The following is a 27,145-nucleotide window of genomic DNA, read 5'->3' as shown; positions in this document are numbered from 1 at the left end:
GTATTATCTATTTTTTTCTACCATTAAGTGACCAAGATTGAACAAATGGTTGTTTCTAATATTTTAGGAACCTCTATTGCTTGAGGGATAAAACTTTTTTTTTTTTTTGTCACTAGTCTGAGCACAATAAAGGTAGGTGATGAACTCATGGTAGCTGATTGTGTTTCATCTATTACAACAGTAAAAATATACTTATGGGTGTTTATGTAGGGAGGGATACCTCTGCTGTTGCCAATTTGTTTGCCCAGATTTCAGCTATTTAATTCAGGTTTACTAACGCATTAGGAAAATGATAATTTTCCAAATGATAATTTCATCTTCAATGACCTTGATTTGGAATCTTAGTGTTCCTTGAAACTTGTAACAAGTTCCTAACGAGAAAGGTGTCACTCTTGGCCTCCATGTCTAAATATATTGACACACTCACTTCAAGATACAACTACTGCCAAAATCAACATTCTAAGTCTTGAATATTTATGGAAGTAGGCATAAATTCATGATTTATTATATTCATGATAATGAAAATAATAAATCCTATGCATAACCAACATCCAAGTTGAACTGGGGATGAGCAGGATACACAGGAAGCTCCTCACCTGCTTTGAGCAAGTTTTTCTTGTGATGTTGTAATATGAAATACCTTAATCAGGAAATTTCTTATGTTTATATATCAGAGTAGAAAATCCCTCAATTTCATTGTCACTCATAAAGTTGATTATCTTTGCATTATTTTGCTAGACATGTAAGCAATATGCTATTACATTCTCTAAGCCTATGCCAGGCTTTTAATTCACCTGACCATAATCCTAGCCCAGGGGATAGGATTCCAAGAATATAAATTGGCTCAAAAGTAGTTCCAGTAGAACTTTACTGATTATTAAGGCAACTCTTAACCTCTTGAGGTTGGCCTGATGGAGAGAAACCATGTTCCTCCTTAATGCCACTAGGAGAGAGAGTGTATGAGTGAAAGAGAGAGGAAGAGAGGAGAGAGAGAGAGAGAGAGAGAGAGAGAGAGAGAGAATGAATATTAGGCAAGAAGACCTATAGGTTAGAGCGAATGGCATTAATTATGTTCACACCTATCTGCAAGGAAGCAAGCAGGAGCAGACCTAATCGGCAATCTGACTGTGCTCTACATTTGGTCTACTTAAAATAACTGAGAGGAATGTAAAAGTTTTAGGGTTTTCTATGTTTTAAGTTCCCAGAGTAAATTTAGTTACAGGGTAGGGCTGCAGGTTAGGGATTGCCTGGAAGGTAGGATGAAATGTATTTTGTTCATTTGATTTGTTTTTATTTCATCTTGAACATGTGAAAACTCAGTGGCTTTTTAAACTTTCAAAGTTGACTGCCTAGACTGATAAGTTTAAGAACACACAAGTAAATGTCAACAGTCTCTTGTGTTGCTGACACACTCAAACCAGTGCTAAAACAATTTTTGTCTTAACTGTGAATTATACATGTTCACACCTGCTATTGAAACAAATGCATTTTGATATTTGGATTTTTCTAAACTAAAGACATGGCTGTACTAAGTTCTGTGTTCTGTTAGCCTTCTGACCATTTTATAGCTCTAAGCACGTGCTATTTTCTCCCAAAGACTCAGAAGACCTAGAAAGTTTTCAGAGGGCAAAGCCTTATAATAATTCTTACTGGAAGCAAACTAAACAAAAACCAAGTTCCAGAAAACAGTGCTTCTGAGAAATTCTCAAAAATCATCAAGAAAAATAAATGGTTAACTTAAAGTAAAAACAAAACTATGGCAATATGTTAAAGTACAATACTGCAGTAAGGGGAGAAAACACATCTAAGGTTTCACCCTTAGTGTTCAGCTTTTTAAAAGCAAAAAGGTCATGTATATCAATTTGCAGTGTACTAAAATTGTGTTTAAAGTTTATTTCAAGTCACAGAAAATATACAAACTAAGACAATAAAATGAATTGCTTTTGTTCTGAGAGAAGGTGATGGGAGTCCTCCACCTGGCACTGATTTGAGTCATTCAAGGGTTAGGATGCAGGTCATCTTTTTCAATATTTCAACAAAATTATAGAATTAATTTCCAGATTTCTTGCCAGGTATTTTTGAAAACCTGTAGGAAAAAGTTAGGAGAAAGCCATTAGAAGTGAAGAACAAGCTCTCTTCAGGAAAAACATCAGGAAAAAAAAAAAAAGGCTGGGGAGGGAGGACAAGCATACAATCAAATCACCAGATTTCCAAGGTGTCTGTCTCCTGAGTCCTGCCTCCTCAAAGCAATCATCCCTTGCAGCAGGGTTTCTCAAACTCAGCACTACTGACATTTTGGGCTGGAGCACTAGTTGCTATTGGGAAGTTGGTGACAGGGACCATCCTGTGCATTATGGGATGTTTCAGTTGCCTCTACCCACTGAATGCCAGTAGCATGCCATACTCCTTAAAAGTGTGATGACCAAAAATGTCTCGGGACATTGCCTAATGTCCCCTAGGGAATAAAACTGCCCCTGTTTGAGAACCATTCATCTCTAATGATAATAGTATAGAAGCCTGTCAGTGATGGCAGAGATGAATCACAACTAGCTAGGGATAGGATGGAGGGAAAGCCAACACGTCAGCCATAGCACGCACAAACACCAGTAGACACACAGTAAAATCTTGCCAACATGAAAGTGCATAAAACCACACATATATACATACAAACTATGGTAGGTTTTTAAAAATGGTGAAAACTGAGTTTGTAGTCAAGTTAACAATAATGTGCCAATGTCAATGTCTTGGCTTTGTACTACACTGGGTGAAGGGTACATGAGACTCCTTGTACTATTTTTCCAACTTTCCTTGAGTCTATAATTATTTAAAAATAAAAGGTAAAAAAAATAGACAAAAACCTTGCCCTGTGGTTAATATGCAAGGCCTTAAATTAAACATCTTATAAGCAAGAATATATATATAATGAAAGAACGTTCAGAAACATTTCTACCTGCACTATCCTGAAACAGTAAACAGTAATTTTCTCATGCTGTAGGAAATGCCTTCTCTCGCATAAGTAAATTAGTAAAAGAGAAATATTTTTTATCTATTCCTCTGAATATAATAGGTAGTCTATACTTTTACTAAAAAAAAATAGAATATGCGGGGTTTGTGGAATAAAACATTAAGGTACCAAAAGTCTACAGAGCCCTCCATCTATGATAGCTTCTCATTAATTCATTTAAAGTCTAAATACACATATGATGTATAGCTGCAGTTAAAGATATTACAAATATGGATTAAAATGATTTATTAAGAGTGGTAATTATTAATAGTATGAGTTCACTATTATATAACATAAGGATAGGAATTATAATATGGATGGGGTAAAAAGTAGAAATTTAAATTGTGATGTCCTACCTGATAGTGGGACGATGTGAATTTTAAAATGCTTTCAGAAAAAAGAATTGTTTATAAAATACAAAATGCTGGGGATTTTTTTTAAAAAAGAAAAACCGATACATGTATATGTAATCAAGTTGTCACATGATTATTTATGAGGCAGGTTACTTGGATCCTTTTTGAGACAGGGTCTCACTCTGTTACTCAGGCTGGAGTGCAGTGACATCATCATGGCTCACTACGGGCTTGACCTCCTGGACTCGAGCAATCCTCCCACCTCAGCCTCACAAGTAGCTCAAACTATAGGCGTATCTCACCATGCCTGGCTAATTTTCCAAAAAATTTTGTGCAGATGGGGTCTCACTATGTTGTTTAGGTTGGTCTTGAACTCCTGGGCTCAAGCAATCCTTCCACCTAAGCCTGCCAAAGCTGAGATTACAGGGGTAAGCCACTGTGCCCGGTCCCTGGAGTCTTTCTGCCTAAATAATGAGCAAAAAAAATAAGGGTAGCAGGGTACAGCAATCTCCAAAATACATAGAAAGTGATGGTGATGGTAGACATTTATTACCTTAAATTATGTGCTGTAATAGTTTAACATCAAAACATTCACTATAAAACACAGGAAACAAAATATTTGTACATTTTATTGAAATGTTTTGTATGTTTTAAATTTTGACAGGACAGTTTGGAATAAGATAATACAACTGATTGTAGAAGGATACACACCAAACTATATTTAGAGGTTTTCTCTGGGGAATGAGATTGAGGAAACAGGGCTTTTTATCTTTCATTTTCTACATTTCTATATATCATTACTTTTGTTAAACTGATCATACATTACCTTTGTCATTAGGAAAGACTGTAAGCAATTCAACAACTGTACAAATATTCTATAGCCTTACTCTATCCCTATTGGAGCTGACCTACTGAAGAGTAAAGAAGACTCTAAGTGGTTTGAGGGCCTGTGAGAGAACAATCTTGTTGGTTAAGGTTAAAAGTATATACCCAGAATAGACAAGGAGCTAGTCCTACTCAGATGGGATTAAGTTTGCTCACCTATCAAGGTGCTCCAGTGGATTTCTGTATTTGTTCCTTTAAAATCAGGATACTCTGCCTTTGCTCAGGAGGCAACATGGCAATCTGGTCTGCAGTCAGTTGTAGAACCTGCATAATCAAAGCAGCCTGTGCAGAGGAAAAAAAGGTAGTGAGTTTTAATGATGACAGCTAAAAAAACAAAACAAAAAGCCCACCACTAGCTTCTGTCCAAAAAGCTACTGTAGTGGGATATGAAGCAAAATGGAAAAAGGAATAACATTTCACACAGAAAACAAACAGGCCAAAAAAAAAAAAAAAAAAAAAAAAAGGCTGGTGAGAAAAAGTACAAAGAAAAGCAAAAGTATAAATTAAAATACCTAAGGTTAGACGATTCAAAACAGACAACTTCATGAACTCAAAGCTCCTGGAGACTAAGATGGTATCTGTGAGCCCTGGAAACCCTTCAGGTTTTAATCCTGTTTTAAAAGTCTCTCTTTTTCACAAATTTTAGCCTTTCCATCAGACATAAATTCCCCAGAATGGTCAAATATAAAAACAGAAAGAAAGATATAATCATGGGGAATCTACTATTGTTTTTAGGGATAAAGTAGAAAGGGAAGGAAAAAGGGTGTGGGTTTTCTGGTCTATCTGGCCTGAAGAAAAATCTGCTATTGGCAGATGAATCTGAAATATAAAATAAGCTGCCATTTACATCCACTTAAAGAACTTTACATCCATTAGAAACTTTAGGACCAGACTCACAAATTTTCAGGTAACAAGATCATAAAAGAGTTCTAAGTTAGAATAAACATCACCTCCAAAGGGACTTTGAAGACCCAGGATCACCACATGGTAACTGTGAAAAGAGGAATCAAAAAGGCTAGAATTGTGCATAAGGAGGCAGTCAGACAGTGTTGCTTACCTTCTCATGATCCTGTGGAGTGACTTGGTTCTGCCCAGGACTAAAGCCACCAGGCTGGCTTCCACCCTGTATACTCGCTCCTTGCATGCCTGTTCCCTGCATGACTGGGACCTATGTGCACAAAGAGAAAAGAGAGATTTTTGGCATTTTTAATGTGTAGGTAACCTGAATTCAGTAATAATGTGAAAACTTATGATCTCTTTACAGATATGAGTAAAAAAAGTAAATCAATGACACTGAAGATCATTTCTACTGTTAGCAATAGCAGAAGGCAGGGTTTATCCAGAGATCAACTAGCAAGTTCGACATATTTGCTTACAACAGCTCCAGCATCATCAACAAATATCACACAGCACAACTGGATACCACTGAATTAATGAAAATTCAGCCAAATAAGCACAGGGAAAACTGACAGCACCCTGGAAACTAGTGCTCACTGGAAACACAAATGAAAGCAGATAGAGTCTAGAAAAAATGTATTCTGGTCTACTGGGGAAGTTACATTCACAGGGCCACTCCCTACCCTAGTTCAATCAGACACAGGGAGTTTGTCCCAAAGGGCCCTATCCCATAAGTGAGGCAGAGTTGTTCATAATGTCAGAGAAACAGAAAGACAATGGGAAGGATTCCGGGAAAAGGTTGCTATTAACTCAACATTTGCTGTTTATAGCTTTCCATAGAGAACATATGGCAAGACGCTCTCTGCAAAATGCAGACCAAGAAATATGACTGACTTGAGTGAAAGAACAAAGTACAGTAATATCATACTTGTTGGTATTTACGATCTTCAATGAGTTTGACCCTTTGCAAGACTACCAGAACCCAAGGAAAAGATGTCTTGAGTACCAAGTGTAACTGTTAGAATGTCCCTATACAAGCATTACATTCACACTCAGGCATTCACCCAGGGCTTAGGTACTCTCTTAATAAACACATATTGTTAACAAACTTGTTACCTGCTTACCCAGCAGATTAGAAGCGGCAAAACATAAAAGAAATATGGATAAACAACTGTTAGCAGCAGATACCACTTCAGCAATATGAAGAGCCAGGTGACAGCCTGACAGTGAAGGAGACCAGAAACCAAACAGGAAATAACTATGTTTTATATTATAGCATAGACAATAATGAATCTATTTAATGATGACCTTGAGTAGTCAAAAGTGATTAAACTATTTTTTTGTATCTTGTTTAAGAAGAAAGGAAATATCAAAAACATCTTATAATTTTTCATCTAAAAAGTTAGAAAACTTGGTAGAATAGTTCCATTATCCAGAACATTCACTTACATGCATTAACTAATTTCCCAAAGACACTGGATAGATGAAACATGAGTACAGATTTATACAGACTGCTAGAATACTATCACTGTTCTGTTTGTTATCAATACTGAATCCAGAGACAAGCTTCCAGAGACCAGTCTGAATACTAACGAGCTATTATGGATCTGAAACACCTATGAGTATCATCATTTAAAAAAATTTTTTTATTTCCATAGGTTATTGGGGAACAGGTAGTGTTTGGTTACATGAGTTTATAGCAGCACAATTTGCAATTGAGTATAATCTTTTTGAAGCTTTAATTTAAGGTATTGTAATTGTGATCTAACCACTCAATAATGGCCACTTTAAATTTCTAGGTATGCTTGTTCTAGGCAGATAAGTACTAGCAAGAGTGACCATACATCTTGGTTTCCCTAAGACAGTCCCAGTTTCTGCTTTTGCCTCCAAGTAAAGTAACAGCACTTTCTTTCATGTTCTCCTTTAGATGATAAATTATATAATCATCTGAGTAATAATAAGCCTTTTGCCCACAAGTTTCTAACTAGGTGGACTAGAGTTAATTTTAAAATCTAATTTAAAAGTATGAATTAAGGACATGTTGTTAAGGAAAAAATAAAAGGTACAGAAGAGTAAAAGGGGGAAAATAAGAATATCTATTTATATTTTCTGGAAAGTGACATTAAAAATCTAATCAAAGTGATTAACTACAGGAGCTAGGGGGCCACAGGGGAGACAGGCATAGGAGAGGAAGCAAGTTTAAAATGTGGTCTCGCTATGTTTTGTAGGCTGCCCTCCAACTCTTGGGCTCTACTGATCCTCCTGCCTCAGCCTCCAGAGTAGCTGGGACTACAGGATTCTACCCTGGCTTTTTTAAGATGGGAGTCTAATATGTTGCCCAGGTTAGAGTGCAGTGGCTAGTCACAGATGCAAACAGAAAGCACTACAGCCTCAAGCTCCTGGGCTCAAGTGATCTTCCTGCCCCAGCCTCCAGAGTGCTGGGACTACAGGTGCATGCCACCACATTTGGCTTGAAGTTAAGTTCTTTATGTATCTTTTATAGATGAACAAATGTATATATTTATAAGTTAATACATTAAACTTTTTTTCAAGGTTTGAAGATAAAATTTGTATTTTCTCTTGCCTCAGATCTAATTGGCTTTATGGAATTTACTAATGAAAATGATATAAACCTAGTATTAGGGTAATAAATTCAAGCACTAGCAGAGAGAAAGGAGCAAAATATTGTCCAGAAATGTTCTTCCAACCCTCACTTGCAATGTCTTTCACCACAGAACTACTAGTAAAATTACATAAGCACATTTTGTAGTTATTTGTTTGTTATCTGTCTCCCTAACTAGAATGTAAGCCCAGGGGGAAAGGAGCTTTGTTCTGTTCACACTGCAATATCCCCAGTACCTAGATCTATATTTGGTACATAGTAGGTGCTCAATAAGTATTTGCTGAATGACAGAATGAATGCATACAAACCATTTCTATTACCATTTCTGTACCGACCATGGCGGGTTCAATAAAAATCAAGGCCCATGAATACTTCAAACACAATAGAGAACAGATTTATTCTACACATACCAAAAAAACCTCTATTTGTATTTCACATTAAAGAGGAGGCGGCAGACACATATCCACACATATACACACATAAAAATGTGCAGATAACAGGACAGAGTAGTAGAGTGGAAAAAGTAGCAGGTTCCGTTCCCTGCTCTGCCACTTTTTAGTTATGTGAATTTGGTCAAGTCACCTGAATTCTTGGGCCTTAATTTCCAAACCTATAAACTGAGGGAATTAGACGATTGATATGTTCCATTCCAGCTCTACCATTTTCTCTCTCTCATACACACACACGGGGAGGAAGACACATAAACAAATAGAAGAGAGAAGCACACAGAGGAAGGGGGAAAAAGGAAGGTAGAGCGGCTAGAGGGAAATGAAGGTGCCAGCATACAAAAACTCAGGGAAGAAACACACATACCACCTCTCCACAACCAAGTGGAGATGAAGAGGGAGGCGATAACAATCACAGACCAGCATACACACACAGGCAGAGAGAGCCAAATAAAAGACAGGAGACAAGACTTCAATTCCACACCTTTTAAATTGATCATTAATAAATTGCCTTTCATATTCCACTGTTGACTTAGGCTATGTGATGACAGTAAATTAACACAGGTCTCTACAAACCTAAGATTACCTAAATGGCCACTAACAGCTCTTCATATAATCTAACCCAGTGATTCCCAGTCAGGATTCACATTAGAATCATTTGGGGGAGGTTTTTCAAACTATCCATGCTCAGATCCTACTGATAAGAGATTCTGAGTTATACCTGGGATGAGATCTGGGCAAGTATATTTTGAAAAAAACTATGTATATGATGTTGGTTTGTACCCCTAATGAAGACTACTTTCTAACCCCTAAATTTTCAGGGACTCTTCTCTGAATGAATAGCTACTTATTGTGGGATAAAGCTGTTTTCTTTTTTTGAACTACAATTCTGATAGCCAGAAAATCACCAGTGTAAGGGAAAGAGAAGCTACAGGGAGATCCAAGTCTTCCCTCTATTACAAGCCGAGAAACAGCCCAAGTCAGAAGGCAGTAATAATCAGGCTTAATAATCAATTCCTGAATAGATCAAGATTTCACTTGGATGCCAGAAGTCAGTGTTACACATACCTGTCTGGATCCCTGGGGGACAACTGCCCCCATGTTAATTGGACTGGGACCCTGCATTCCACTAGGTATAGGTCCTCTAGGGCCAGGCACTGGGCCTCTGGTATCCATGCCTCTGGCCTCCATCCCTCGGACTTCCATTGCACGGGCCTCCATCGCTCGGGCCTCCATCGCACGAGCTTCCATTGCACGGGCCTCCATTGCACGGGCCTCCAATCCTCTGGCATCTAACCCTCTTGCCTCCATGGCTCGGGCTTCCATCCCTCGTGCATCTATTCCTCGGGGATCCCTTCCACCTAAAAGAAAATTATAAGAAAACCATTGTGTAGCTACTTGCATGTACTGCAAGAATGATGATTAATCCAAGAAAGACAGAAATCTAGTCACATTTGCCCCCTCAGCTATTAATATATGAGACTATTATTTCCTCCCGAGTTTTTCAGATTTGTGGATAAACCTTAAAGATGCTTGCAAACCTACTGCTCCAGTATTCTTTATCCCAGATTAGAGTGTAAGACAGCAGGGTTCATTATCACATTTGCAATGTGGTCTCCGCTTACCTCTGCCATCCAAGGGTGGACCCCTCTGATCTAACATGGGTCCTCTTGGTTCTGCCATTAGAGGTCTGGGCTCAGGTAATGGCCCTGCCCTCAGCTCATGTGGGGGTGGTCCTCGGCTCTCATGGCCAGGAACATGGTGCATGGGTGGACCCTGATGAGGTGGTCCCAAGTAACCTCTGGAGATGGAGAAAAACGTTTTATTTTAAAATAGAACAAGAAAAACAACAAAGTATCAACCAGAAGATCAGTAAGTAAACATCCAACAAAGAACTGATGTAAACAGTCCATGAATACTAACAAGAAAATAACACCAAATAGATGGAAGAAAAGCTGCAGAGATATAAATCCACGTATTCTAGAATTTCGTATTTGGTTCATAATTAGGGAGGAATCAATGAATATTCATTTTATGTATGAGTTTGCAGTACAATGCATAAGAATATGAGCTCTGGATTCAGACGGTATGGGTTCAAATCTCGGTTCTATCACTTATTAGCTGTGTAATATTGGACATATTTAACTTTTCCACACATCAGTTTCATCTGTAAAATGGTACTAATAATGGTATCCATCTCACAGGGTCTTTAAGATTTAATAAGATGGTAAGTAAAGTACTCAGAGCAGAGTGAGACGCATGATTCCCCATTAATGTCAATTATTACTATTGCTATTATATTTATTTATTTATTTTTGAGACAGAGTTTCACTCTTGTCGCCCAGGCTGGAGTGCAGTGGCATGATCTCAGCTTACTGCAACCTCCACCTATTCAAGTGATTCTCCTGCCTCAGCTTCCTGAGTAGCTGGAATTACAGGAGTGCACCACCACACCTGGCTAATTTTTTAATTTTTAGTAGAGACGGGATTTTGCCACGTTGACCAGGCACGTCTCGAACTCCTGACCTCAGGTGATCCACCCGCCTTGGCCTCCCAAAGTACTGGGATTACAGACATAAGCCACCACACTTGGCCTATTACTGCTATTATTAATATTTCTACTACTACAAATTTCCCTGTTCAAGTATGTATACTAAAATTTCCAATTTCTGAAAATACAGTAGCTCGAAATGACATACTCAACTACATAGTTCTGCTTTAGGAGAAATGCTTAGCCTTGGACAGTGGCCACGAATATTTACCTATCTTCTGAAGTAGGCAAACAGGTACAACTGGTACAGAAAGACTGTTCTCAGGGAAGGAGGGACAATTCTGATTTCTTCAACTGTTTCCTTCTATGTTAGTGCTTACCTAGGCTCTACCTCTCCAGTTACAGAAAGTAAAGTGCCTCCTCGTGGATCATTCGGAGCATCTCCTAACAAGCCTCGAGGGGTTGGGACGTTGGCAGGCAAGGATCCCCGCTGCATAGCTGCTCTGGGGTCTTGCATCGGCACTGACAGGGAAACAAACAGGGAGTTACTGCTGTGAAAGACACATAAGAAAACAAGAAATGACTCTATATACCACTGACAACATAATTCAGACACCTTAGAGTGGGTGAAACCTCACCACAGCAGAATCCTCTTGCAGCTCAAGAACAGAAGCAGGGTGTAGGCAGAATCTGTGCCATGTCAGAGGTATGGATGGAATTATATAAAGAGCCAACTGGGGAGCAACCTGCCAAGGACTAGCACTGCGACCTGAAGAAACTTATGCTCCTGGTTTTCCTTCTAATCAATCTTAGTTCAAGGACCAGAGTCACAAAAGAGAGGTAGAGTCTTGGCATATGTGAACACTGCCATGGCTCTGCAAGAACCCGCTGTCTCCTTACAGACTGCTATTCCATCCAGGCCTCCTGACACCAGTAGGGAGGGAGTACAGCCTCGGACAGATGCCCATATCATCCATGTTCTCTGCCCTGTGTGAAGAGGTCAATCTTAGGCTTGTGGCCTCAACAGAAAAAAAATTAAAAACAAAAACCCAAAAACACTACCCTTTTGGGTTCTGAACGCGAGGATGACTGCCAAGCAGCTCTTTTCCTCTCAGCGTCCCACCCTGAACACCACAAGCAAAAGGAAACCCACAGATACAATGGGTACCTTGAACTCGCTCAATTGATGCAGGCCCGGCGGGTCCCACGGGCGAGTGCTGTAGGGTTCCTAGGTAAGCAGTAAGTTCAAAAGGAGAAAGAACAGACACTTAAAATAGCTTGCACACACATGCAGAAACATACACACAGAGACTCAGATTTACATACATAAGTTAAAAAGCCAAGAGTTCATTGGCTTGCTCCAGGCTACAAAATCTCCTTAAACTACACTAGCTCCCTTGGGTCTCTGAAACAGTTCCATTTTGACCAGATAGCTTCTGAGAGGGAATCCCATGGGGCACTGGTTTGATCTAGGCAGGAATAAGCAGACATTTCCATTTTCCCCACTGCTACTATGTTTTCACTTAGGTCTCCTTATGATAGCATTAGAGAAAAAAAAATATATAAAAAGGACAGTTTTGAATCTTCTAGCTATGCAAAGAACATAAACATAGTTTCAGAAGACAAACATGAAAGAAACTACACTGTATCTGGAAGGCAAGATTCATTCTGAAGCAGCCATAAGTGAAGTACAGCAATTCTATTTTTGTTACATTTTAAAGCACAAAAATTTCTGCTGTCACCAAAGTATCAGATGGGGAAATGTCACCAACGAACTTTACATGATGAAAGAGAGTATCACTCCACAAGAAATACTGTCACAGCAAGACTTTGATAATAAACATCATGACAACAGCAAAGACTAATGAGATGACATGAGCACCAACACTAAACAAACATGGTGGGGTAGCAAGAAGTATCTTCAGAAACATCTTTGTCTCCTTTCACCATTACAAATGTGCAAAAGCAGCATGGATTCCAGGAAAAGTAAGACAAACCAGGCACACATGAAAAGACTCTTGCTTCCTCTGCTGGGTACTAAAGGAAACTATAAAAGGAAGCTCATCTTACTTTGTCTCTTCATGAAGACATCCTGGAAATACCCTCAAAACATGAGTCATTTCCCTTTGTAAATTTCTGACAGAAAGGTGAAGATTACTATAACAGGAAGGAAGATGTCTTGTGCAAGTATGCATTAAACAGCTAAAACCTGACGGATTGAGTGCTGGGCCTATGACAGGTAGAAGTATGACTGAAACCCTAATACCTTCTCATTACTGCAAAAACTCTGGAGAACATACATGATCTACTGACAGTGGTGGGGTGGGGACAGGGGGGCGTACAATAGCACGAAAGCACGGGATGCTTAAGAGAAAATATGAGATATTTGGCCAGGGAGTTTGTCCTGTTGTCAGACATCTAAAAGAAAAAATTCTGTCACTTCAGCAACCAACCCCACGGTACAAACCACAGGCTTGTATATTAATGTGTGTGTGTGTGTGTGTGTGTGTATTTTTTTGAGACAGCGTCTTGCTCTGTCACCCAGGCTAGAGAGCAGTCGTGTGATTATGGCTCACTGCAGCCTCAGCCTGTTGGGTTCAATTGATCCTTCCACTTCAGCCTCCCAAGTAGCTGGGACCACAAGTACACACCACCATTGCCCATCTAGTTTTTGTATTTTTTATAGAGATGGGGTTTTGCCATCTTGCCCAGGCTGGTCTCAAACCTCTGAGCTCAAGCGATCCACCCACCTTGGCCTCCCAAAGTGCTGGGATTACAGGCATGAGCCACTGTGCCTGGCCAATATTTTGCTTTTTAAATGGGTTCCACTTATAGGCCATATGCTACAGAGGAAAAAACCTTAAGCTTTTCTATGCTTGTCCAAAGCAGTCTTTCCCATCATCTTATTCCCCAGGAAAAGGAGTAGAAGACACTGAATAATATATTTGGAAGTTAACAGAGGCAGTGTGGAGTGACAAAAAGAGGACAGATTTTAGACTCAAAGACTTCTGAATCTTAGCTCTGCCACTTACTAGTTGAAAGAGAGAATAAGAGCATCAAATCCAGTCCAATTACTCATACATTAATATTTACTTACCCTGTCCCCTTGAGTAAGTAACTTATTCTGAGCATCCAACTCTTTGCCTGTAAAACTAAGGTGCTGCCACCTAACTCACAAGATTATTTATGAAAATTAAAGTGCTTGGCATATAGTATGCACTCAGTTCCTTCTCTTTTCTCACCATCTCTCCTCCTAACATTGTTTCCAACTGAACTACTACACTTTCTTGTCCTTCAAATTCCACTAACATGAAGAAATAACGTGGAGATTTTGGAGCGGCAATTACTGTTGTAGACAGCAGTACAGCCATAGTACAACAGATGTTTATAAAGTAGGCTTTACAGACCTATGATCCCCTCCCAGTTTTCTCTAGGGTTTAAATCTAGTCTTCTACATACTCAGCCACACAGTTACATGCTCATTATTAAAATTCCTTACTCAGTCAACAGATATCCATATAGGGAGAGAGAACATGTCAGTGGAATTATTAGACTATCAGGAAACAAAGGATCCACTTGTTTCATTATCAATTATTGTAGAGCTGGGTTCTGAATCACCAGGTGGAAAGTCTAGACCAGCACTGTCCAAGAGATCTTTTTACAATGATAGAAATGTTCTGTATCTGCAATGTCCTGCGTGGTATCCATTGGTCACATGTGGCCATTGAGTACTTGGAATGTGGCTATTGTGACTGAGGAACTAAGTTTTAAATTTTACTTAATTTTAGTTAACCTAATATTGAAATAGCCACGGGTGGTTAGTGGCTGCTGTATTAGACACTTGGATGTGGAACACTTCCAAGACCAATTCACATTAGTCAGACATTAATATTTATTTACCTTGTCCCCGTTCCATGGACACTGGTCCAGTTCCTGGCATTCCAACCTGAGTCTGCATTCCTCCTAGAAGAAAAAGGGCAGACAAGAAAAAACACCAATTAGAACAGTGGCTGAGTTTATAAATTTCTTCATTCTGCTCCACAAGCAGAAACCTACAAAAAAAGATATTCAACAATGCAATGAGATAGAAGATGGGGTGTGTTAGTATATTTACAACGTATACTTTGTGTTTCAGTGACAGAATAGTGAGTTCAATAAGAATAATTAATCTCATTGGTTACCAAACTCTTGGCAGGAAGCTCTTCTATAATACAGGAAAACAATGTCACTTACCCACGGACCTCCTCTCATGGGAGGCAGTACCATTTCTAGAATATTTTGTAATTGTGTGGGTATACTGTTTTGGTTGTGACAAGATTTGTGGGGCCACGGCTAGTTTTGAATAAGAAAGTGCCAGGGATACTAGATGTTCTGCAATGTGTAAGTTCCACAAAATCAAGAATTACCCTGTGTCCTGAACTTTCAAATGTCTCATGAACACAAATGAAAACTAACTTACAGTCTTCTGAACTCAGAACCTAAGTCTGTTGTATTTGTAAACACAAAGGTTCCTTGTACTGTTTATTTATATACACATACACTGAATTTTCCAGAAATGCAATTACTGAGTAAATTATGAGTACTGCAGTTTAATAACTTTAAGGTGAGATTTTACCATTTCAGAAAATCACATAGCTGATGTCAAAAGTCCTTGTGGTATTTGAGTTGCCAAAACAATACGCCTGTATCTTTTCTGCATTTTCAGTTTTTACATTCATGAAATAGGTATAAACATCTGATTATTAAATTTGTTTTCTGGTGTAGTGGTGCCTAATCACTTGCTTATTAAATTTTTCTATTAAAAATTAATGTCCTTTTATTTCTTTGTAATTAGGATATCATACTGATTTTTTGAAATCATGTTACATAGGTTATATCCTTTGTGCATTTCATTTCAGCAGAGCAGAGTCATTGCAAAATATCAGTTATGAAAAGGGGTCACTGTGTCTAACGGGGCTGAGAACCACTGGTCTAACGAGCTGGGGAATGATAACTGCTATACAAGGAATAATCATGCACCACAAGTCCTTGTCTGGTCCTTTCCATAGAGCCGCAATTCTCTTTTCCTCAAAGGAGCAATATATGGTGTGAGTGGGGAGAAAAGACAAGCTGATCTATTATCTGTTCATTAATACTTCCCTCAAAGAGCAAGTACATGTCACATTCCCCTATTCCATTTAATATGCCAACTACCAAAGGGCTATGAATTAAGAAGCCAAAGTACTGAGTGCTAGCCCTAACCTTACTACTAAGTAATTTTAATTCTAAATAAATGATTTGATAAAATCAATACATTCCCAGGCTTCTTCATCTGTAAAGAAAATGAGTTGTCTGAACTAGCAGCCTCAGCACCATCAGGGAATTCGTTAGAATTACAAATTCTTGGAGCCCCACCTTAACCTACTGAATTAGAGTCTGGGGGTGGGGACCAGCAGTCTTTGTTTTATAAGCCCTTCAGGTGATTCTAACACATACCAAAGTTTGAGAACCACTAGTCGAACTGTCTCAAGAACATTCATGCAAATGAAAGCCTGGTCTAAATGATTTCAAAGCTCTCTTCTAGACTTAACATTGTATTCACTCTATCTAGACCAATCACCAAAACAATACAAAAATTTAGGATTCAAGGAAAGAAATGGCCGAAGGCATTGTGGGCATACTTTCTAATATTATACATTATCACATAATGGCATTTTTATTTATATGAGCTAGATTCCCAGGGTGGAATTCTCTGGTCAAAATGTATATGAATTTTTAATGTTAGATTACTTTCTCAAAAGGCTGAAAAACTCCACATTTCCACCAGCCATATATGAGTATCATTTTTTTCTACCAACATTAAGTGTCGTCTCTCTTTGAAACTTTTGCTAGTCTGATAGATTTAAGTCTCACTGTTATTTAATTTGTAACCCAGACTGTAAATGACTTTGTTTTTGTTGGCAATTTGGATGTGTTCTTCTATGAAGTGCCTACTCATTTTTCTTTGCCCATTTTTCTACTAGGTTCTTTCTTTCCCCTCTTTTCTTCACTGTCAGAGCTTTTTTTTTTCCCCCCAGAAACGAGGTCTCACTATGTTGCCCAGGCTGGCCTCTAACTCCTGGGCTTAAGTGATCCTCCTGCCTCAACCACCCAAAGTGCTTGGATTACAGGCATGAGCCACTGTGCTCAGCCTCAAAGAGCACTTTAACTAAAAAATCTTAGTGAGATTTGAAGTTTTCATAACTTCCGAAGTATAAATGCTATAAACTCACAAAAATATCACTTGACAATTTAATTATTTGAATTTCCTTTATGCTTACTTTCAATTTTTATTAATTCCCTCTTCTTGGTATCCTCTGGTTTATTGTCTTTTTAAAATTCTTTACAACTAGTACTTAGTTTCTTTATTTTTTAATATAGGCATTTAAGGATATTCATTTTACTTTAAGCACTGTCTTCACTGTTTCTCATACTTTTTCTGTATGAAATATACATGCATTTTGTCCTTTAATTTATACATTTCTTTTTATTTCCTCTTTAATTCAAGGATTAGAGTATGTTCCTTAATTTTACAAGTAAAGTTTTTTTTCAGTTGGCTTTTAATTATTTATTTCTAATCTTATTGGCTTATAAACAAAGAATATACTCTGTAAAATCTCCCTATCTTTGACTTTGTTAATTTTATGGCTAAGTACTTAAAATTTTTTTTTAAAACTGTTCCTTGGTTAGTGAAGGTGGGGAGTACATTCTCTAGTCAAAAGATATAAGGCTCCCTCTATATATTAAGTTTATTGATCCTATTATTTAATTCCTCAGTGTTCTTACTTGTTTGTCCATTAGCAAAATGCTAATTGAAATGCTAATCTAGAAACTACAAAATTAACCGGGCGTGGTGGCGCGTGCCTGTAATCCCAGCTACTCGGGAGGTCGAGGCAGGAGAACTGCTTGAACCCGGGAGGCGGAGGTTGCGGTGAGCTGAGATCACGCCACTGCACTCCAGCCTGGGCAACAAGAGCGAAACTCCATCTCCAAAAAAAAAAAAAAAAAGAAAAAAAAAAAAGAAAGATAATTTAAATCTACGTGTAACTCTATTATAAAGTAGATACACAAAAATCCTGAGTAATCTAATCTACCCTAGAATAAATTAATAAGAAGCAAGTTTGTTGCATAAAAAAACTTGAAATATTGAGAATACATTATGGGTTTATACAGATATTTCATATGGGGAATCATTGTTTCACTCAATCTTCTTAGTTACAATTGTTGAACAAGGAACAAGTATATGAGCAATACTCTTATTAATTGCCTATCTGTACACTTTCAATAAATGTATATAGCTTTTAAATTTCTCTTTTTTTCCTTTTGTTGTTTGGTCTAATTATGTTTGTTAAAATACAATTTTATGTCAGTTTAACATGATATAACACATGTGACCTTGTATTTTTTTGTCTGTTTTCTTCATGAGCTTTTGAACTTAATCTAATAGTTCATTCATATTTAGCAGAATAACATTAGTTTATTCCTTCCATCTTACTCTACACTTATTATTACTTATTTTACATTGTCCCTTCCTTCTTTCCTTTCCTCTATTTTTGCTGGCTTGATTTAGTTTCCACTCATTCCATTTTCCCCCTCGTTAACTTGGAAGTTTTACTATGTTCTTTCGCTTTATTGTCCCTCTCCCTCTTCTTATAATTAGACATATAGGATTTAACATAAGAACTCTATTTCCTCCACCTAGGATATATGCTTTCTAGCTGTGTATTAATTTTACTTAAGGATCCCATTATCATATTTGGCTGTACTGAAACAGTGCCTATGACAAAACTTTAGCAAGTACTGAAATGGTGAAGACTAAATGAAACTTACCTCCAGGAGCTAAGGAACCAGGGCCAGGTCCTGTGACAGATGCTGGTAATTGCCCTGGTGCTGGAACTCCACCCTGTATAGAAGCTTGCATCAGAGGAGGTGCGCCATTGACATGCATTCCACCCTGACCAAGAAAAAGAACAGAGTATGTACATGCCTCTGTGGATACTCAATATACTAAGTCTATAACCTTAAAAGTCCTCTTCAAATGAACAGCCCGAAATATACTACCAAACATCTTTTTTGTATAGCATGTCTTATGCAGCATTAGATTTGTCACACACTTTGAACTCCACAGAAGCAAGTTGCAATACACATCATGAACCTGGTTATATGGAACACGGTTAAGATGGAACATATTCTCAATGCAAAGATTGACAAGTCTTATCTGTGTGGCAAGACAGCACATAGCACCTATTGTTAACTTCATGATTGGGGCCTGGCAATAACAGTTTAAAAAAAAAAAATGCCCTAAAGCCAAAAAAGAAAAAAGGAGACTGGGACTCTTAAAAAAAATAATAAATAAACAACTGCTGGTAGTCCACATTTTAAAAATTATTATTATTTTTTTAATTTAACCAATGTTTTCTCATTCCTGTCCTTAGATATAATTCTGGTTTTGGGGGAATGTAAATTTTTTTTTAATGCTACATTAAAACTCTTTGAGGGAAAGAGAATGTCATCTTTTCATCTGTGCATTCCCCAAAAAACTGAGTAGTCTCTTGAAATAGAAAGAGCTCAATAAATAAAGAATAAAAGCCAAGTTATATTAAAAAAAATTGCATACATGTTTAAGGAACACAAAACTCTAAAAAAGAAACAGAAGAGCAGTATAAGAAGGTAGTTAAGAGAAAACTGGCTATGAGGTCAGATAATACCAGGCTCAGAACTAGATTTACCACTTATAATTGTATTAAGTTTTGGACCAGCTAACCTCTCTGGGCCTTGGTTTTTTTCTATCTCTGAAAATGTATTTATTTATTTAGAGCAGGGGTTGGCAAACTATGGCTCATGGGCCAAATCAGGCTCACCACCTGATTTTATAAATAAACTTGTATTGCAACACAACCACACACACTTGTTTACATATTGCCTATGGTTGATTTCATATTACCATGGCAGAGTAGCTGTGGCAGATCCTGTGGCCTGCAAAGCCAAAAATATTTACCATTTGATCTACAGAAAAATGTTTGCTGGCCCCTGCCCTGTATCTCTGCCAATCTGAGAGATGAAAAATGGTAGCTTATTGTAGTTTCTACTTACATTATCTTATTTTGTAACATTATGTACATTAATGATAATTTACTACATTATCTTATTTTGAGGTTTAATACATTTTCATATATTTACATTTCTACTTTTGTGAACTATTTATGTCCGTTTCCCATTTTTTCTACTGGGTTATTGGTAATTTTCTTACTAATTTATAGGAGGCCTTTTAAAGTTTATTATGAAAAATTACAGATATACAAATCATATAGAAGATAGCCACCCAGCTTAGGAAATAAATAATAAAATAAACCAATCTTGTGTATGGTCTTTCCCAACTGCATCCCGTGCTCTCTTCTCCTTAGCTGACCACTAAGACTCTTTTTAATGTTTTAAAATTTTATACGAATCATTACATACTCAATATATTCTTTTGCAACTCACTCAACATATTTTGGGGATTTATGCACATACGTATATCCTGCATTTCGGGACTTCACTTAGTTTCACATCCATATGGTATTGTTTTGCAGTTATTTGTGTTGATGTCATGTAACCTAGTTCATCTTAGCTACTGTATGGAATTTTGTTTTTCAAAGTCATTCATGTTGATATGTGTAGTTTATTTAATTGTTGTAGAGTATTTCACTGGATGAATGCACCACACATTCTCTCCATTCTTCCATTGATGTACATTTAGGACATTTCCAATTTTTCACTACAATATGGCAATAAACATTCCTGTGCATGACTATGGGCTCTTTATTAGTCTGTTGTCCTCACATGTGTGGCAAACACTTTTTCCCAATTTGTCATGTCTTTGATATTTATTTCTTTTTCTTTACATGGAAATTTTTTAGTTTTCAAATGTATCAATTTGTTGTGGCTTTAGGGTTTTGTGTCATGCTTTGAAAGCAAGCTTTACTTTTTTCATTGGTAAGAATGGAGATAATAAGAGTGCCAACCTCATACAGTTGCTGAGGATTAAATGAGATAATGCGTATGGAATAACGAAGTGCCAACCACAGTGCCAGGCATGCACATACACACAAAGTTAGCTTATAAGAAAAGGGCATACAGGAAGGGTCTCTTTGTTTTACAAACTTGGAATCGAATCTATATTCATTCAGATGCCATGTGCTCTGCAACCTGGAAATTGCTTTTATGCCTGGAAATTGAAATTATCATCTCTGGTTCCTGACCATTCTTCTTTCAATATATTCTCCTAAAAAGAAAATAACATTCTAAGACTGATAAAAAAAATATTAAGGGATAAAGCCCTACCAAAGACTGGGCCTGAGGGGCCTGAGGATTCTGCTGGTTCATTGACACATTGGATCCTGAGCCAGGCCCAGCACCATGGACTGGCTGAGGGTTGCCTGCAATCAGCGTTGGGATATTTGTCTGGCGATGCAGAATTTTCTAAAAAGTGAAAAGACAAACCTATCAGCTGTCTGTTTAACAAAGCAATCAGGTAGTTCCTATCCCACTCAAGGTTTACCCTACCTTCCCATAAAAGAACCAGAAGCACTCACCAGGGCAATTTCCGGATCCACAATTCTCATCACTACCTGTGCTTGCAGCAAAGCATAAGCCAGTTGAGGGTTCTGAAGCAACATGTTCCGTGCCTCCTGGGGACTATTCTGGACACAGAGCTGAGAAGATAAGCAGATTCAGGTTTAATACTTATGACTTAGAAACTGATAGTGATTTAGAGCCATTCCCCTCTGAGAAATGTAATATTCAAGAGGCTCTTTATCATCAGTTTTTGCATGGCACAAAAAAAAAAAAAAAAAAAAAAACCCTTGGTCATGGCAAGCAAAAGAAGAAAGAGGCATTTCAAATACTGTGATACGGTCATTTAGGAAAAAGGCCAAATTTTAATATCTACATCTGACATCTATGGGCCACAAAACCCAGTTGGATTGTTTGGATAGCTGTGTCTCTGTACAAAAATAGAAAGCTCTTTGTACAAAATGTCAAATATATTGTGTACATATAGAATATTGAAGGTGCAAGAAATGGTGGTCTACAGACAATTTCTATTTGAGCTCAGGGAACTAATTCAATTAACTCCTTGAAAACCTGATGTGATTTGCTTTATTCATAACCTAATGCCTCCTCCCACCTTCATTTGTTTCATCAGCTCAAACATCTGCTCTGGTGGAAGGCTGGCAACTGCTTTGCTAATGGACTCAGGGGCATCCTCAGGACTGATGGTCTCTCCATAAGGTGACTCAATGACAGGGGCACCAGTGCCAAGGCCTAATCAAGAAGAAAGTACAAGAGAGTTAGGGATGCAAAACAAAAAGCTAAATCATTTCAAGTATCTAATTTTCTGGGCTGCTGTAAGAACCAGCTGATAATTTTAGATTTTCCAGAGCTGAGAAATAAATGATTTGAAAGCCTCTTGTTTCTGGGGAGAAAAATGAGAGTGTATTTTCTGTTCTCAGAGGAAAGCTGGGGATCATGATCACATGGATGGATAATGTTAACCTAAGTTAGAGAACTGGGCACATTGACTTCTTTGGACAAGTCATTATAGAAACAAAAGGTTAAAACAGAAAAACATGCTAATTTGAAAAATTCCTGGAAACACAGTGACAGAAATGACTAATGCCATAGTTAGTACTACTAATGGCTTAATAAATTTGAATTCATCTTTAACTGGAAATCAACTCCTTAGCAACGGAAAAATTTGTTTTCTTTTTTTCTGTGACAGAGTCTTGCTCTGTCGCCCAGGCTGGAGCAACTGAATTATTTCTAATGTCAACTTTACCTGTTTCTTAAAGATACACTTACTAGCAAGACTCCAGCATGCTTGGGTCTGCAGTGACCCTATGCATTCCTACAGTGCTTGCCAGAGCAGTTTTGAAATGGTTTGAGGCCTTGCCCTGCTCCATCCAGAGCAAGGGTATAGAAATTTCAGAGAATTGCTTCAAACAAAAAAATTTATAAAAAAATTTTTGAAAGATATATGTAATACTTACCTAACTCAGGCACATCATGTCAGTCAAGTAATAAACAAGCTGTGTGGCTAACCATTTCAGCATATTCTAAAACTTATCAGAAATGGAAAATCTTCATTGTTACATCTTTACTAACTCATACTGCATACAAGTTGGATTTGTACTTACTCTTCAGCTCTTCTTTGTTCTTTTCACTGGCAGCATTATCTACTCGAAGTGCTCTCCCACTGAATTCTCGCCCATTCAGGTTCCGCATGGCACTAAGTGCTGTCTCTTGGTCCTGGTATTCACAGAAGCCATAACCCTTTGGCTTTCCTGTCTCTCTATCATATACCAATCTAGAGAGCAGAACCAAGTATCAGGAACAAATGTTACACACATACAGGGTTCCTGCTAACACTGCCATGCTTTAATTGGGCCCACTGTAACATAAATAACCTTATAGCGCTGACTGCCTCACAGAAATATTTTAAGAAACATTTTTAATGAAAAAAACATTTTAGGTAACAGTAAATGTCAATTGTATAGTATATACATTATATCTCAATAAAGCTGTTGCAAGAATGCAATGTATGTGAAAAGTCACCAGTAAAGAAAACCTGCCATTATTACCACTAGTCAAATTAGTGGTGATTTTTAAGAAGCTCCCACCATGAAGTAAAAAGGGATCTCACCTGAAACTAACAACAGGGCCAACCTCAGAAAAGATGTCCTTCAACTGCTCTTCAGTAGCTTCATAAGGAATGTTCCCCACTAAGGAAGAAAATAAGTAACAATAAATTCTGAGTTTATAACCTAGATCTTTAGTGAGAAAGAGTATTTGTCTATTTATATCATCGAATATGTAACAACTGGCTCAAAATAATGTTCTCCAATTCCAATTCCATTGTATTTCTTCAAACCTCTTAACAAAGGAAATACACCACTGAGACTAAATACAAAATGTGTAGATACTCCTAAATGTTAGTTCTCAGACTGATCTGACAAGTGTTAGATTTTTCCTTAACTTTGGTGAAAATAAATACTAAGGCACTGGTATTTACCTAAAGTGTGCAAGTCTCATCAGTGACTACAAAATATAACAATGTTATTTAATATAATTTTAAAAACAGGTTCATATGTATTTCTACACATACAACATTTAAGGGAGAATGACCATGAATGCAGTGGAGGATGTTTAAAAAGTATTCTAAATCACTTTGTCATGTCCCTTTCGAAAGGTTCTTTAAAACAATCACATTAAAAAAAAAATAACAACTTATTTCAGCCAAAAAGATAACTCAGAATAGTTTCAATCCTTTTTAAAATTCCTCTGAGGAGGTCTTAATAGTTCATTCATTCATTCACTTACAATCCATCTCAGGACACCAGGTGGCCGCTACCACTACTGATGAACTAAAATGTCACAGGCACAAATCAAAGTATGAAAGTACTTAGGAGAGGGCAGGAAGTGAACACTAGGATCTATAGCCTGGGCATATAGTCTGTATTCTGGGACAGAAGGTGAGAAGTAGTACGGGACAGTGAGGAGCTGTTGCCATGCACCTTCTCTTCTAGAGAATAATTAAAGCTCATGAAAGGAGAAACGCACAGAAGCTGAACGCTAGTGTAACTTCCCCAGTGATACTGCGGAAAGGCTACGAGACCTCGGCAGAATGGGAACATCTCTTTGCTCACGAGTCCACCAGGTTGGACGCCCTACAGGATAGGCAGGGAGAACTGCACTCCCGAACCACCATCGGCTACTGTAGCGATTCGTGAGATGGGAGGTGTAGAGGGGCGTCCCTCCCCGTTGCTTAGCTGCAACGAATTCCTCTCACCGAACACAGAACGTAGAGAACGATCCACCGCTGGGTCTCTCACAGTCAAACCCGCCATAGCTCTCTTGATTCGGCTTCCGGTGCATCAAAGCACACTTCCGTACGGAGCAGAAGCCCAGCGCTGACCACGCTTCCGTACGGCGCGTGAGCCGGAAGTGCCTGGGCGTAACGGACTCAGAGCCCGTCCCCTAACGACATTCTATTAGCTGCTGGCGCGTGTTGCGTCCACCGGAGGACTAAATCCCCACCCTGAGATAACTTCGTTTCGAGCCAAATTCAGCTGAGTCCAGGCTAATTTGAAGGCTTTCAGCCTGCAGACTTCCTTGCTATTTTCTCTTAAGTTGCTGCAAGTACTCGTCAACCACAATAAAGATGGCAGCAGCGGCTTTACCATGGTAACAGGGAAGTCCTTTGCTGACAACGGTGGCGCTTGCATTTTAGTTCCGCCCTTTCAGGGGAGGGAAATGCTGGGGCCCGTCCCAGAAGCGTGCATATTATTTGCTAAAGCTGTGCGTGTATGGAGTGAGATGAGGAAAGGGCATGCCAACCGAGAGAAACATAGCTGAAGAAATGGGAGAGGTACAGACCTTTGTCTGTTCTCGTGTAGCCCGTGGGCTCCATGTGGTTCGTGGTGGGGCGGTGCGGCGAGGGATTCTGGCAGGCAGAGTATTGGAAACAGAACAGAAAACATCATTGATCTGTTTTTCCATACTTTGATGCCCGCGCTCCTGGGATATGGCATGCAGGACAGGTCGTTGTATCAACCCGAAAAGGCAGACCCTGCCGAGGTTGGAGGAAAGCCATAGGTCACCTAAGGAGGACAGGGTTAGAGGAGGGGCAAAGGAAGGAGCCAAGAGCGCCACCTTTTAGGGACTTGTCCGAAAAGGGAAGACAGTAAAATAACCACGGAATTGGAGTCACGGACGTTTTTTGAATTCCACATGTATTAAAAGTATACGAAATAGGATAAATAGAAAAAATTAAGAAGTGCTACTTTACACCATGGAGCATATCATTTCAAGAAGTAAGTCTGGTAAGGATGGAAAGTTTCAGAAGAGTATCCCCATTTTTATGACTGTGGAGTCCCACTTGAAATCACTGTGTGACCAAGAGGATACCTTGTATAATGGAATAGTGCAAAACGAGATGTCCAGCTCTATAGAAGGCAGTTTCAAAGAGTTTTGGTGTGAGTCATTGTTCCATTGTGGTGAACTTTTGCTAAATGCATGGTATGGTCTAGTATATATCTAACCCAGTGTTTCGCAAACTTACATGAACAAAAGATTCACCTGGGTTCATTAAGTAACAGTATAGATTCCTGGGGCTCCACCCAGCCCTGTGGAATGGGACTCCAGGGAAAGATCTTGGGAATCATTATTTTTAAAGTGCCGCTGGTGATACTTAGTGTTAGGTAATTTGAGTAACATTGTAGTTATTGAGGTAACTTTATGGCAACATTAAGACACCCATGCTTTCCTTCTTTTCTTTTTCTTTTTTTTGTTTTTAAGTCTTGCTTTGTCGCCAGGCACCAGGCTGGAGTACAGTGGCGCGATCTCGGCTCACCGCAACCTCTGCCTCCCGGGTTCAAGCAATTCTCCTGCCTCAGCCTCCCGAGTAGCCTCCCGAGTAGCTGGCACTACAGGCGTGCACCACCACGACCAGCTAATTTTTGTATGTGTTGTTTTTTTTTTTTTTAAGTAGAGACGGGGTTTCACCATGCTGGCCAGGATGGTCTCTATCTCTTGACCTCGTGATCTGCCCGCCTTGGCCTCCCAAAGTGCTGGGATTACAGGTGTGAGCCACCGCCCCGGGAGGCACCCATGCTTTCTTATGAAATTTCCCTTAAAGTAGTTCTCAACCCTTACGGAGGAGCATGTTTGGAAATGTACAGGGGCATTTTCAGTTGTTGCAAAGACTACTACTAGGGGAAGAGGAGCCAGCGATGATAAATGGACCGCCATGTCCGGGGCAGTTCTGCACAATGAACCCCTCCCCCCATTGAATGCCAGTGATGTCTCTCCCTTTGAGAAACACTTAATATCAGCCATATTAGACCAAATGGACCCTGGATCTGAAGGCTATGTTGCACTGCCAGCCTTGCATAAATAATTTGTACTTTAGCCTTCTTACAACTGTGTAGCTGATCCCAATGAGTTAGTAATAATCAAAGGTAACATTTATTAAGCACTTGCTCTGTCCTCATTGTATTAGTTTTCTATTGCTGTGTAACAAATTTCCACAAACTTAGTGGCTTACAACAACACTCATTTATTAGCTCACAGTTCTGTAGGTCAGAAGTTTGGGTGGACACGAGTGGGTTTTTTGCTTAGGCTCTCACAAGGCTGAAATCAAGCTATTGGGTTCTTATCCCAAACATTTTTTTTTCTTCTTTTTTTTTTTTTATTATACTTTAAGTTCTGGGGTACATGTGCAGATCATGCAGGTTTGTTACATAGGTATACACGTGCCATGGTGGCTTGCTACATCCATCCCCCTGTCATCTAATTAGGTATTTCTCCTAATGTTATCCAAGCTCATTTTTCTTGTTGGCAGAATTTGGTTCTTTGTGGTTGTAGGACCAAGGTCCTTGTTTCTTTGCT

General features: G+C 38.6%; 1 protein-coding gene and 1 non-coding gene across 5 annotated transcripts; one reads left to right on the top strand and one right to left on the bottom strand.

Moving 5' to 3' along the window:
- Window positions 1–1,274: 1,274 nt before the first annotated feature.
- Window positions 1,275–24,907, bottom strand: CSTF2 (cleavage stimulation factor subunit 2). 4 transcript variants are annotated; one of them, XM_032257776.1, is made up of 16 exons: window positions 24,546–24,907; window positions 23,400–23,478; window positions 22,894–23,063; window positions 21,885–22,021; window positions 21,292–21,411; window positions 21,041–21,178; window positions 18,548–18,671; window positions 14,600–14,662; window positions 11,868–11,927; window positions 11,600–11,686; window positions 11,080–11,221; window positions 9,834–10,009; window positions 9,277–9,569; window positions 5,300–5,410; window positions 4,399–4,524; window positions 1,862–2,086 (listed from the first exon to the last, which is right to left on the bottom strand). In XM_032257776.1, exons 1-15 carry the CDS (start codon window positions 24,601–24,603, stop codon window positions 4,402–4,404), a joined length of 1,881 nt encoding a protein of 626 aa, XP_032113667.1. In that variant the 5' UTR covers window positions 24,604–24,907; the 3' UTR covers window positions 1,862–2,086; window positions 4,399–4,401. The 4 variants fall into 4 exon arrangements, with proteins under 4 accessions (XP_032113669.1, XP_032113667.1, XP_032113668.1 ...); XM_032257777.1 differs by lacking the exon at window positions 24,546–24,907 and adding an exon at window positions 24,372–24,530; XM_032257778.1 differs by lacking the exon at window positions 11,600–11,686 and having other exon boundaries at window positions 1,275–2,086; window positions 24,546–24,904.
- LOC116536175 lies at window positions 22,559–22,691 on the top strand. The gene has a single exon (XR_004262512.1). It is a non-coding gene; the product is annotated as a small nucleolar RNA SNORA9 (small nucleolar RNA).
- Window positions 24,908–27,145: the final 2,238 nt, after the last annotated feature.

This window comes from Sapajus apella, unplaced genomic scaffold (assembly GCF_009761245.1).
Source record: "Sapajus apella isolate SASKATOON/1434 unplaced genomic scaffold, GSC_monkey_1.0 scaffold98, whole genome shotgun sequence".
Classification (NCBI taxonomy): Eukaryota; Metazoa; Chordata; class Mammalia; order Primates; family Cebidae; genus Sapajus; species Sapajus apella.
This window is presented reverse-complemented; position numbering and strand designations above follow the sequence as displayed.

What these genes read in the sequence shown, in the direction of transcription:
- CSTF2 (XM_032257776.1), bottom strand. Translation starts at nt 24,603, where the DNA reads ATGGCGGGTTTGACTGTGAGAGACCCAGCGGTGGATCGTTCTCTACGT. An exon ending in AGCTGATGAAACAAATGAAG is followed by an intron (nt 21,412 to 21,884) that starts GTGGGAGGAGGC and finishes TTATCTTCTCAG; the next exon opens with CTCTGTGTCCAGAATAGTCC. An exon ending in TGGATCCGGAAATTGCCCTG is followed by an intron (nt 21,179 to 21,291) that starts GTGAGTGCTTCT and finishes TTCACTTTTTAG; the next exon opens with AAAATTCTGCATCGCCAGAC.